Source organism: Dipodomys ordii, unplaced genomic scaffold (assembly GCF_000151885.1).
Source record: "Dipodomys ordii isolate 6190 unplaced genomic scaffold, Dord_2.0 Scaffold119, whole genome shotgun sequence".
NCBI lineage: Eukaryota > Metazoa > Chordata > Mammalia > Rodentia > Heteromyidae > Dipodomys > Dipodomys ordii.
In genome coordinates this window covers 2,978,661-2,992,335 of record NW_012267335.1, presented here as the reverse complement: position 1 = coordinate 2,992,335, position 13,675 = coordinate 2,978,661, and the positions used below count along the sequence as shown (strand labels likewise).

Here is a 13,675-nt window from a genome sequence, read left to right as displayed (position 1 = left end):
GCCCTGCGGGGTGTGTGTGCGCGCCTGCGCGCGTGTTCACAATCAAACCATCAGGTGTCCCGCCCCCCCCCTTCTCCCCATTTTAGGTTTCTTGGGACGTTGCAGTTGTCAAAGACCTGAGAGACTTGGAAAACTTGTGCTCCAGTCTGGCCGGCCCAGGCACTAAAAAAATACCCGGCTGAATCTAATTTTTATGCTCAGTTCACGGTAGATTTCCCTCCATTCTCATGTAAACAGCTCCGACGAATCAACATATGTGTCTGGGTGGTATCTCACTTTGTTTTGTAACAAAAAGCCATATTGCATCATTTAATTTGCTCAAGTCATGCAAATAGGGAAAAAAATCAATAGGACAAAAAGGGGTCGACTTCTCCTCCTCCCCACTAAACTGCTGCCCACACACGGAGCCCTGTTGCTTATGGCAAAAGAATAACAACAACACCATTGTATTTGTTAGTTGGTTCTCTAATGGGTGAAACTAGAGAACATCGTTCTCTTTCAATCCCCGGCTCTGTCCAAATGTCCATGCCTTTTGAGGGAGCGTTTGTCCAGCTCGCTCTATTCCCAGATGAGTGAGAACTGTCTTGCCACAGGGCTTCGGCTGCAACCCACCCTTTATTCTTACCATATGCAGCCGCCGCTGTGAGACCCGGGGAACGGATACTAAAAGCGTTGTATTCCAAACAATGTCATTAAGCGCCAGGATTCTAATTGAATTAAGTTACAAAGCCAGCTACATTCAGATTTCTTAAAGGTTTTTCCCAGGAGCCCCCCAAGAACCCGGAAATTCAGAGAAGGTTTAGAAACAGTTGTCAGGAAAGGTCCCCGAGTGTCTCTAGATGCCTGGGATCTTCCAGGAAGATGCAGAATGAAAACTTTGTTCTCAAATAAATATAGTTGGGAGAAGAGGATGGGTGGCAGGACGGGCAGGGGGAGGGGGAGTTAATCCCTTAAGGGAGCCTATATTTGATTTTCTCTTGAGGAAATCATTTTTTAAGGAAGCAATCTGCCATGACAGCTATCCAAATTCCTTTCTGTTTTATGTGTTTCCAGTAGCCAACAACCCCTACTCTTTTGGAAAGTGTGTCTGAATTAAGTTAGGTCCACTAGACTTTCTTGGTTCCATTGCAAGTGGTTTATAAACGAACAGTACCCAAATTGTTCAAAACAGAGATTCAATAGACTTGTGCAAAGGCATTCTTGACTTCCGTGAGTTCTCAAATTTTAATAGTTTTTAAAACATGTTATTTTATAATAAACATCAGTGTTTCCCTTTTTTTCCATAAGCCTTCCTGGATTATAATATATGTTAGGGTCATATTTCATAATGTGTGTACAGGAGAAATGACGATCATTTGAAAGAACCCTATTTTGTTTGTGAAAGAAAAAAATTCGGATTTTTTTTTTCATTTCTGCAGCTTTTCTAGAAACTGCAGTAGTAGCTTTTTCCTCAGGAAAGAAACTTCTTAGACTTTTAGCATCAAACTCCATAGGAATACTGGGCATGCTTAGCTATGCAAGGAAATCTCTACTAACATGTTTTCTTTAATGAGCTACCACTGAGCTTAAGTCCTTGGACATGGTATAGTCTCATGTTTTACATCTTGGTGTATTTCTATCAAGTTACATATTCTAGATTGTTAACTACCATTAAAAAATAAGTTCTGCCAAAAGTTAGGACAAACATAAGTCTTCGCAATATTTTTTTGCAGCTCTTATGTGCAGCTTGTGACAAGGATCTAATTCCCATTAGCTAAATGGAATCTGGAATCAACTGAAACACTCTCATTTCTAAAACTTGTAGCCAAACAGGCACAGAAGTTCTCTCTACCTTGGGTGGTTTTGCAGCCAAAGCTGTCAAGGAATGGGTGAAAAGTAATTGTTTTCAAGTGTGCCCTTTTACAATCATTTGTTTGCTCTGGCTCTTTCAGGGACAAAGGCTATTGTTGAACACATCCAAAACTAAACAAATAACTCATCCTGGGGTCCCTTTAACAGCTGCCTTAGTACAATGATCTATTTACATATTAGCCTAAAATTGAAACTGAACTCTGTAATGACATAATCCAGCACTATAGTCCGGAGGGGCATGTGTTCTACCCAACAGCTGAACAACCTTGTAGGCATATGATGTTTTAGAAATAACTTTTCTGTGTGTGTGTGTGTGTGTGTACCAAGCCATTTTAAGGCAATATCTCAGTGGACTGTCACAGATTTTCTTCTCCTGTCCCTTTATTGAACCCGTGTGGGTTACCTTGTTTCATTCATTTATAAATAAGGAGAAATACAGAAGCCTTCTGTTGCCTGTTTTACTGTTTATTGATAAGCTATTGTTGTAGGCTAGGCCTTCATTCCGTATTCTAGTATTTATCTCACCTTTCTCTACGTATTTCACTTTCATAGTAGGCAGTGATTAAAGGATGACCTGCCAGATGTTCCAACTTAGTCATCAGTAGCCACAATCATTACTAAGCATGCTGTAATGATGTTTCAAAGTTGTACATGATTTCCAAAGTATATTTAGTTTAAATCACCATAATTTGATGTTTTTTTTTATTTGGCTTTTAAAAATCAAAACAGGAAATTAGCTTAAATTTCTTCTTAAGATTGATGGCATTGTCAGACATAAAGTTGAAGATCTGCATGAACACAGACACATGGCCAAAAACAAGAAAAGGAAAGGAAAGAAAAAATCACTGCCCTCTTCCCCCCCCCCCAACTACTCATCTGTCTAAACCAGTGTTGTAGCTTGGGCTGAGTCAGTTTAATTGACTTCAGTAAGACCATTGGTTCATTGAAACCAAAGCCAGAATGATGGCTCTATCTATCTTCAAATAGGTATGCGCTGCAGCCCTCACACGAAGCAGAATGTGACCATCCTGCTGAGCCGGAACAGCATGCAGCTTTACAAAGAATAATATTATACTTGATTTCCGATACTCGATTTACTGAATCCTCCTTCTGAAACTTTTGATGAGAGATCTTGTGGCCAGGACACATTCCAAATTGTAAAAGATCAAATTCTTTAGGCACTAACATCAAGCTCCTCCTGAACAGCAGCTGGCAGAATATATAGGGATCATGTTGTGTCAGTTAAAAAAAAAAAGGAAGCATCCATTTTCTCCATAAAAACAAAAGTTATTACAATCTAATTTCAGGCAGCAAGAGGTGGTAGCTTCAATGATCTGCAGTTGTTTTATTCTGAGTGGATTGCTCTCTGATAAACAAACAGAATCAAGATGAACTTTATTAATATTGAACAGGTCTGTTAAGATTTGCCAGAGTATGGAGAATAAGAGATATTTGAAACATTCTTGGAATGCAAATTCTAGCTGTCTGGTGTATGTTTCAGTTTACAAAATTTGAAGTATTCACCCAATTGTCAATTAAATAAATAGCTAAAATAAAAATAGAACCATAACTAATAACTTTTTTTGAGTAAAGTAGGTAATTCTAATATATCAATCATATGGTTGGATCTTTTGCCCCCTGAGATAGTATAATTTCTACTGGACTTTAAAGTACTGCATATCAGATTTCAACATGCTTGTATTCAATGTTTTTTTTTTTTTTAAGTTGCCTTGCTCTTTTGGATCCAGTTTTTTTTAATGATCTCTGTAATATCCCCATCCAAAAGCCATGTGATTTCTTCAAACTAGAAACTTGTAATGAAATATTATCCTCAAGCAATGGTCTGGCACTTAAAACTTTTAACTTTGGTACATAGTTCCAAAGAAGTCATTTAGTAGAAATAAAGTTGGATAAATGAGGAAAAAGATAAATTTAATTCACTTTATATTATATCATATTCTGAAAAAAAGAATCCATGTTTGAGATAGCATGTTTTCTTCCTCAAATATTGAGCTGACATTGTCTTCTCTATGTATTAAGGAAACCCCTGATCAGGTTTTCAAAATCCAATATCAAGGCCTCTTCTACCTATGTATTGCTGACATCAGTGAATCAGTAAGTCCCTAATTGGTCTTACTGAAATAAAAGACATATCGTTGAAAAAAAAATAAAATTAAAAGTATGCCTTTTCCTTTAAAATTCACTGCTATACAAAAGCACTTTCATTAAACTCTTGTGTTTGTTCATGTTTATAACATACCTGAGCAGCTAGTTAGAAAATTTTTCCTGGCTATGATATAATGAATAATAAAATTTGGTCTTAAACCTATTTAATTCAGCTTCGGGTATTTTTATAGAACATGAAAGGCAGTTTAGAAAACTTTCCCCCTGGAGTTTGCAGATTGAAAGTTAAAAATGTTATTCACATATAGGTTTGAGACTATCATATTAGGATTTTCAGGTATGAAACAGATTTTCACCTAAGACAGAAATAAGCCATATCTTTAAAAAAAAAAAACTTGTGTTAGAATTGTTGAATGTTAATAAAATTTAGTATATAAGGCAAAAATGAAGTGATAAATAATTAAGCGGTCTACATGGAATTGTCTTTGAATTTTCCTCGCTGGTAAACCAGACTCATAGACTTTTAATTTGCGTGGGTCCGAAGCACGTGTGTGTCCTGAGGACCATACAAGACCCCAGGAGTCCTGATCAAGGTGGCACAGTGACTCTTTCCAGAGAGTTTCATGGTCTGAAGAAAACTTCCCGACTTAAGTGATTTCCACACAGCCTGCCATAACCTCATGCATCAAAAAAAGATGTTCAATTTTGATTTTTTTTGACTTTCAGATATTTTCTGCTACCAACAACACAGAATGTGGGAGGTTGCTTGAGGAAGTCAAGTGCGCACCCTGTTCTCCGCATTCTCAGAGCCTGTTCCACTCACCCGAGAGAGAAGTCCTGGAAAGAGACCTAGTACTGCCCCTGCTCTGCCCGGACTACTGCAAAGAATTCTTTTATACTTGCCGAGGTCATATTCCAGGTAAGAAAAAAAGAAAAGAAGAAAAGCATAAATTAAATTAATCATTGCAATATACCCTGATAAGACAGCTGGTCTTAAATGCTTATTGATGAGCATTCACCTCTCAGAATCCCTGCTTTGCTTTCTAAGTAATTTTTATTGATGTGAAAAGTACTCTAATATCAAAAAAGTACTATAATATCAGTCTACACTGTGGGGGGTAAATCAATATTATAGAGCTGGGCACTTTCGGCTTATCCTGTAATCCTAGCTACTTGCGAGGCTGAGATCTGAGGATCCTAGTTCAAAGCCAGCTCTGGCAGAAAAATGTGAGACTATTATCTCCAATTAACTGGCAAAATGGCAGAAGTGGAGGTACAGCTCAAGTGATAGGGTACCAACCTTGAGTGAAAATTTTAAAAAAGCCAAGTGAGAGCATAGGGCACTGAGGTCAAGCCGCAGAACTGGTATGCATGCACGTGCATGCACGCACGCACACACACACACACACACACACACACACATGCACACTTATATAGGTGGCAGACTTTATACACATTAGCTTATCAGTACAAATTTCTTTTTTGATTTTTTTTTTGACCTGAGGACTGAACCCAGAGCCTTGAGCATGCTAAGCATGCTCTCCACCTCTACCCAATACAAATTTTTTGTTGGAGTCTTCCTTCCCTCCCACCGCCAATATTAACATAGTCTCTTCTACACAGCTGACATGTGACTGGAAAAAGTCCACTGACTTCTAAGAGTTCTCTACAAATGGAATATGCCTAGGAATCTCAAAATGTCACATGTGACACAGACTTTTCACATAAAATGCCCAGTGCTAAGTCTCAGAAACCTGTGTGAAGGTTGGAAGAGTGGACAGAGGATAAAATCCGAGTCCCTACGGTAGTCAGTGAGTACACAGAGAAGGCTTTGGATAAATGCAGAAGCTTGTGCCCGTGGTCTCACAAACACACCTGGCCATCATCGTATTTCAGACTTTGATAAACATATGCATCCCTAGGCTGTGATTAAGTTTATCATCAGAACCTTGTGAATGCGGGTTGTTGTTGCTTTAATTGGAAAAATCAACACAGGAAGAAACAAATGTAATGAGACAAATTATGTTTAGTTAGGCAACGTTACACAAGCAAACTTTTATGAACTGTTGCATGTACTCAACAGATTTTTTTGTTTTTCAGTACTGATACTGGGGCTTGAACTCAGGGCCTGAGTGCTATTGCTTAGCTTTTTGTGCTCAAGGCTGGATCTGTGCTACTTAAGCCACACCTCCACTTCTGGCTTTCGGATGGTTAATTGGTCATAAGACTCATGGATTTTCTTGGCCAGTCTGGCTTTGAACCAGGATCCTCAGATCCCTTCTGCATAGCTAGGATTACAGGCGTGAACCACCAGCACCTGACTAGAGATTATTTTTTAACTGCTCTATACATTTTAATGTTTTTTTTTCCCCCTGACATTTTTATGGTCAATAGAATTCTCTTATAAGTGCTTTTGTAATAAAGAAACATTTTGACTAGTAGCTTCCTCCCTTTGGGTATAGCACGAGGTATACCTAAATCCACGGAATGGGAAAATATTATTATTGTTTTTATAAACTACAGCCACGTTCCTGAGACTTCCCTTAACCCAGCTGTTTCTTCCTCTTGACCACATTCCCCAAAGCACGGTGGAGTAGGTCAGAGCTGCTCAATGGCCTGCAGAGAAGTGATAACAGACTATAAACCAGAAAGGTTCAAGTCTGCTTTTCCCGTCACACCTTGAAAGGGACACCAACCCGCTTCCGCTTCCCTTTAGCTCCCCTCGAGAAACCCCCTGTGCTCTCTGCAAGGCATGCGGGCCCCTTCACGGGACGGGGGGAGGGGCTTTCTGTATTTCGTTCTTTTAGCATCCTCCCCCTCAGAAAACCCCCACAGCATCCCCCCCAAGAGGAGAGCTCAGCCGACAGTGCAGAGCGAGTCCTGCAAGCAGGCCTGCCGCTCCCCGGGTCAACATATGTGGTGATGAATGATAAATTTATTTTTCTCCAAAGTTTGTATATATGTAAAACTGCTGAAGTGCATCAAGATGTCAAGTGCTCTTGGTGGCCACCCAGGCTGCCTTGAAAGATAACCAGATGAAAGCTCTCCTCTCGAAGCAGAGAGTGCCCGGTGCCTTCTACACAATGGAAGGCATAGGCCTTAGCAGACAGGGCTGTCCTTCCTAGGTTTACACCAATCATCATTTGAAATACTTGTCCCCATGCATGTCCCCACGGTGAGCTGCAATAAGGTACTCTATGCATCATTTAATTGATACCCAGATTTGTGTGTGTGTGTGTGTGTGTGAGTCTGTGTGTGTGCGTGCACATGCATGTGTCTGCAAGTGTGCCAGGGTGCTTTTCCCTCAAGACTGGCATTCTACCACTTGAGCCACAGCTCTACTTGCAGCTTTTTCCTGCCCCAGCTGGTTTGATCTTTGATCCTCAGATCCCAATTTCCTGAGTAGCTAGGATTCTAGACATGAACCACTGGCCCCGGCTTTGTTAGACAGATTGATCCTTGAAAAGCAGGTTGCCATTTTCTAAAGTAGAATGCACAAGGTGGGACTCTCTACCCCCTCCCACATTTGCTGCACAGAAAAGTATCTTTAGACTTGTAGAGTGCTAGTTTTTCAGAAATGGGTATATAAGCAAGTTTGTCAGGATTTTCTAAGTCCATTTAATAATATGGTTTACTTTTCTTGGCAGTTCAAAATTGTGGAAAACAGCTACTTTGAAATTTTTTTTTGAAAGAAAGTTGTCAACATATCTCACTTCCTTTACAAATGGCCTCTTCTTTCTAGAAATCAAATCCTTGAAGAGGAAGGCATCCTAGGGGGTATTTTTTTCTAAAAGAAAAAAAATTTTAAGAGAATTGAGAGAGTCATTTTTCCCTCTGTTGCTCAATATGTGAAGAAATAAATATATAAATGACCTCACCTGTTGCTTTTCTTTCATAGGCTAACGATAGCCCGGCCATTTCCAAATACTCTTATAGCCTGAAGTTAGTTCATTTCTAGACATATTAATTTAGAAACAATCATGAGTCACTTACTTCCCTCCTAAAAATGGGAAAAGAAATTAAACAGCAATATAAGTAAGCATGCATAAGAATTTTATTAACCTCACTATTCGCTAGTTGTTAGGGAACTAGCATTTCAACATTAGCAAAACAAAACAAAATGCTGAAATGACATTAAGGTAACACAGGAGCTCTATTCTTAATCCCCCCAAGTTTTTTTCTTTCACCTGAATGAGCAGAGTAGAAACTCTGTTGTTCATTAAAAGGTGGCGTAATACTCTCAGTGGAAAGCATGCTAATGGCCACACATTCACCAGCCCTCCTCCTTTCTCTCTACCTGTTATCATAATGGTTTTCGTCAGTCATCTCTGCAGCCCTGGTTTATTGTAGTGTGAAAGGTCTGCACCCAATTAGTTCAATTGGCTTAATCCTGTCGCTAATGAGGCCAAGGTCAAGAGTTTGAGTCTATTGAGTTTCTGGAACCCACAATGGCTCCTAACTACATCAGATCCCTTACACAGATGTCCTGTTAGTCCCAAGGACAGCAAGCCAGTGGGCATGGACGGACACTCCATTAGAGCGCGCTCTGTGTGTGTGCAGCCCCTTTTGCAACAGGGGGCTCATTTCCCTCTTTTCCTTTTCGTGGTGAGCACACATATAAGGAGGAGAGATAACTTCTCTAGAATACACGTTGAGAAGGGAAAACCTAGACTACAGAATGCTCCCTAGGGATAACTGCTTTGCATGTCAGTAGTCTGTAGGGTTTTCTATGGTATAGCGGAACTAGAATCCCCACGTCAGGAGCCAGTGGCTCACACTCCTAATCCTAGCTACTCAGTAGGCTGAGATCCAAGTCAGTCCTGGCAGCAAAGTCTATGAGAATCTCATCTCCAACTAACCAGCAAAAAGCCAGAAGGGGAGCTGTGGCTCACGTGGATGTGAAAGAATGCTAACCTTGAGTGAAACAGCTAAAGAACATTACCCAGGCCCTGAGTTCAAGCCCTGGTACTGGTGCACTCAGACAGTAACAATAAAAACCACTGCAATACTTTGTGAGTATGGACAGTTCACACCCATCACGTTCTACTAATCTGGAACGGGCTGAATGCTCGCCTCCAGCCAGCCACTCCTCAGGGAGCCTGTGGAGGGCTGCGGAAGGGTTCATCTTCCCTTGCAAGACATGTTGATCAGTGCCTTGAAATCAGATGCTTTTTGAATCCTCACAACAAAATGGGTCTGTTTCATCACTGTCCACAGAAAAAGCAGATCCTTCAAGGGAAAATGACTAATGCTACTTTTAAAAGGATTTACTTCATTCCATATATCATGGTTGTAAGAAAAAGGTGCACATTTTGTAGTAAAAGCCTCCGGCACTAGCTCCCTCCTTTACACTGAGGTTCCTCGCATGGGCCTGGGGTTTGTGAGATGAAAGGAAGGATTCCTTATTAATGTTTTTTGTTGTTGTTTGCTTTTTGTTGGTCATGGGGCCTGAACTCTGGGTCTGGGGGCTGTCCCTGAGCTCTTCAGTTCAAGGCTAGCTCTCTACCACTTGAGCCACAGTACCATTTCCAGCTTTTTCTGCTTATGTGGTGCTGAGGAATCCAACTGAGGGCCTCGTGCATGCAAGGCAAGCACTCTACCACTGAGCCACCTTCCCAGACCCATTTTTTGTACTTTTATGATTTGTCAAGACTACCGCCTGGGCCACAGTTTATGGAAATAGATGAATGTGTTCTCAAGAGAGACTATTTGAAAGTGATTTCTCATTTCCTTCTATTTTTCCCCAGCTATAAGAAATCCTTTTAAAAATGATATCAGCATCTGGATGCTGATAGCTCATGCCTATATTCCTAGCTACTCAGGAGACTGAGATCTGAGGATCACGGTTCAAAACCAGCCCAGGGAAGGAAATTCCATGAGACTCTTATCTCGAATAAACCATTCAGAAACCTGGAAGTGGCACTGTGGCTCAAGTGGTAGACCACTAGCCTTGAGCTGAAGAACTCAGGGACAGCACCCAAGCCCAGAGTTCAAGCCCCACAACCAACAAAAAAAAAATGGTATCAGCCACCAGCAATGCTCATTGATGGCTCCTGAGGTGGTACTGATTGACAGACTACAATGTTGGAATGTACAGATTATGTGCTGAAATAAACTTGAACTTTCCCTCTCTTAATTTTACTCAAGGAGACTTGTTTACCACCAGTAGGCAGTTGTCATCCAAGTTCTTAGCCATTGAAGAATGGAAGGGGAAAAGTTATCTGTTGTAGTAAATTGCTCAAGATAAATAAATGATGCTACAACCTTTGGTCCTTTCTCCAATTTCTAATGCTTGAATATTTTTTCAAAGAAAAGTAACTTTCCAGTTCTTGGTCCCTTCCTAGGGGTGTTTTAGTTCAATGATATGTCAGCTTCTCTGCTTGAGAAGATTAGATAGGGTAAGTTATAAATTGCCATTTATAAAATAGAATTTTCGAATTGCAAAATCATCATTATCTATACATAAAGTACAGGGAAAATGTTTTTTACTTATTTAGAAACAGAGGCCTTAGTGCTAGCCTCTACTTAGCACTGAAGGTCACACAGGGAGTCAGTCATTTATTATGAAGATTTTTAAAAATATCTTTATGTAGTTGTTCAGAGGCATTTCAGTTCAACGTGTCAGTTTAGGGGTGCAACAGGTCTTGACCAGTGTCACCCTTCATCATTCTTTACCCATCTGTCCCCACCCCACTGGTCCCCTTAAGTTACCTGATTCCATTTTCCTATGTGTCCCTTGAATAGGATATTCTGTTTTCCCTCCTTTTCTCTCTCTTATAGGGCTCCTTATTTAATGGCATCTGAGGGGCAACCCAATACGACTTATAAAATACCCCACATTGGTCCTTGATAGCCTCTTCCTTGATTGTAACTTGTCTTTTCCAGGAAGTAATTTAGTAGGGGAAAATGCCAGAGAGGGAGGAAGTCAGCTCACTGCTCATTGAGGAAACTTGGAACAATAGTGCAGTAGTTACCAAGCATCCCATAGCTGGTACCACGTGCATTTCCTACCAGCCTGGGATATGCCACGCACAAGGCCACTTTTACTGCAGTTCTTCATTTCTTTCTTTCTGGTTAAAGAAGAAATCATCTCCCTCCCCCCCCCAACCCTCATGCAATTCCAATTGTCCATCCGTCCTTCTGTTTCCATTACTTATTATCCTAGCATATTCATACACTTTTTAAAATAAGACACCAAATGAGGTAGTTCAGCTGCAGTGCTGTATTTCTGATGAGTCTTTTCACCATTTTATTTTTTAAGGTTTCCTTCAAACAACGGCTGAGGAGTTTTGCTTTTACTATGCGAGAAAAGATGGTGGGCTGTGCTTTCCAGATTTTCCCAGAAAACAAGTCAGAGGGCCAGCCTCTAACTACTTGGATCAGATGGAAGAATATGACAAAGCCGAGGAGATCAGCAGGTCCATACGTATAAATGTTCTTGATTCTTGAGAGAGAAAAAAAGTGACAAAACTGTGGTTTTAAAAACAGTCCCTCAACTGTGCGTGCTTATTATGTTCAGCAGCTAGCTCTATTCCCCAGTCACTTGGTGCTTTCTTTTGGGTAGTTTGCTTTTCTAAAATCATAGCTTAAATGCTTTTAATACTTAGACCACTAATCCCATGTTACGAGCTTGGCTTCTCTATGACTCATATGAATTTTATAGGCATAGTTTTAAGCTTGAATTTTATGATTGTTGTAAGCTTATGGTGCTGTGGAAATATTTGGTACAATTATTATTAGCAAATCAGATTTTTATAAATAGATCTTAGAACCTTCTCAGTCCCTTCTTGTAAGGGGTTCATTATTGTCAGTAAAAGCCCATTTTAATTATAGCCACTGCAAGATGAGATAATGAGCCGATGAAAATGTTAAATCTTCATGTTTTGGATCCTCACGTTGGCTTTCTGAGAGAAAGCCATTTTACTATTTTCCATTAAAAAACTGAAAAGGAATCACAAGAATTACACAAAGGTGTGAGTTGGGTGAGTTACTCTGTGTCTTTGCAAAACCATTGGTTTCTAGAAGAAATGGATTTTGGGAAGGATGATGTGTCTCAACAAAGACACACAAGCCTTACTGTTGGTGTCATTTCCCATCCGTTTAGGAAGCACAAGCCCAACTGCTTCTGCGTGCAGGAGGTGGTGAGCGGGCTACGGCAGCCTGTGGGTGCAGTGCACAGTGGGGACGGCTCTCACCGGCTCTTTATTTTGGAAAAAGAAGGTTACGTGAAGATTCTGACCCCTGCAGGAGACATTTTCAAGGAGCCTTATTTGGATATTCACAAACTTGTTCAAAGTGGAATAAAGGTTGGCTTTTCAATTTTTATTTATCTTTGCAGTGGCTATGTTGGTGTTTTGTTTTAGAGTTAATTTTCCTCATGAAGTTATTTCTCTATAACAAAAGAAAGAATGTTGAAGGAGAAAGGTAGGCAGCGTAAAAGAACAATAATTGCAGGCCACTAATTGGGGTAGCCACATTCAATGTTGATGCTATTTTCTGGCAATTGGAAAAATGCAATTTGGTGGATATTTTAACATTTTTTTCCCTAGGCAATTTTCAAATTTAAAATGACTTGCCTTTGTAAAGAGTTTGTTTAGATATTGTTTAGTGGGCATAACATTTGATGGAACATCACCATTTGTTAGCACCAGAAGGTTTTTGGTTACTTGACAATTCCACATTATTCTTTACTGTATCTATTTTTGAATCTGTCATGTATAAATGTTTCTCACGCTGTGGTGTCCATGTACAGTATTTTGCAGGTAAGTCAAATACTTTTATCTACAATTAGTCATTTATGTAGTATGTGAGCACACCTTTCCCCTTCTCTTCCAACCTCTCTCAATTTGGCTTATCATGCTAAATAATCTAGACATGTGAATAAAGATTGTTTCCCATGAGTGAAATGGCAATAAGCTACACATTGTGGCCTTCTAACATCCAGACACATTTAACAGCTCATGAATATTTTAGAATGGAGAAATGGGGAAAACTATCTATTCTGTTTTTTTAACTGGAAAACATTAAAGGAAGGATGTGTCTTTTGTAGAAATGAATTCCTTTGTCTTTTGTGTTCTATTTAAAGGTCTGATCACCAGAGTCAGGACAAACAAGTCAGGAAAAAAATATAGAGATATTCCTAATACATAGCTAGCACCTCTTCATTAGGGAACAGTAGAATGAGTCAATTAGAATGCAGATAATGCCACAGAGTTTGGAACACCTAGGCTCAAGCTGGTGAAGTGGTAGTATCAAACTCAGCCATAAGAGAAGTAAATATTTTAGCTGGGCTTGGTAGCTGTAAACCCAACATGAGGAAGTTAAGGCAGGAGAATCAGAAGTTTGAGGCCAGCCTGAGTTCTATAATAAGACCTTGCCTCAAAAACCCAACAAAATAAACAAACAGACCTTTTATGGCAAAGGACTTTGGCAGCAAAACACAAATCATTTGGGGGGAAAAAATCTTCCTTAATTCAGTTTAAACATTCTCCCAGTAAAACTTCTCATTAGAATTCACAGCAAGGAATCAGAATGAAGCATTGATATTTTGCATATCAGGGTTCAATAAAATACCTGCTGAGTTGCTTCCTAATAAGTCACTGCCAGGTGTTAAGAGCAAAGTTGAAGATACAAGTGCAATTCCCTAGCCAGAGCCCAGGAATGTGCTCTCTGAAAAGAACAAATGAAGGAAAAGACCATC

At 39.9% G+C, this 13,675-nt stretch overlaps 1 protein-coding gene across 1 annotated transcript in view; it reads left to right on the top strand.

Moving 5' to 3' along the window:
• The window catches only part of Hhip (hedgehog interacting protein), a 94,149-nt gene that overhangs the window by 16,402 nt on the left and 64,072 nt on the right, over positions 1-13,675 (top strand). The window contains exons 3-7 of the mRNA XM_013029499.1: positions 1,805-1,868; positions 3,892-3,966; positions 4,702-4,894; positions 11,237-11,393; positions 12,080-12,281. Coding sequence (XP_012884953.1) covers positions 1,805-1,868; positions 3,892-3,966; positions 4,702-4,894; positions 11,237-11,393; positions 12,080-12,281 — 691 coding nt within the window. The remainder of the gene's footprint in view (positions 1-1,804; positions 1,869-3,891; positions 3,967-4,701; positions 4,895-11,236; positions 11,394-12,079; positions 12,282-13,675) is intronic.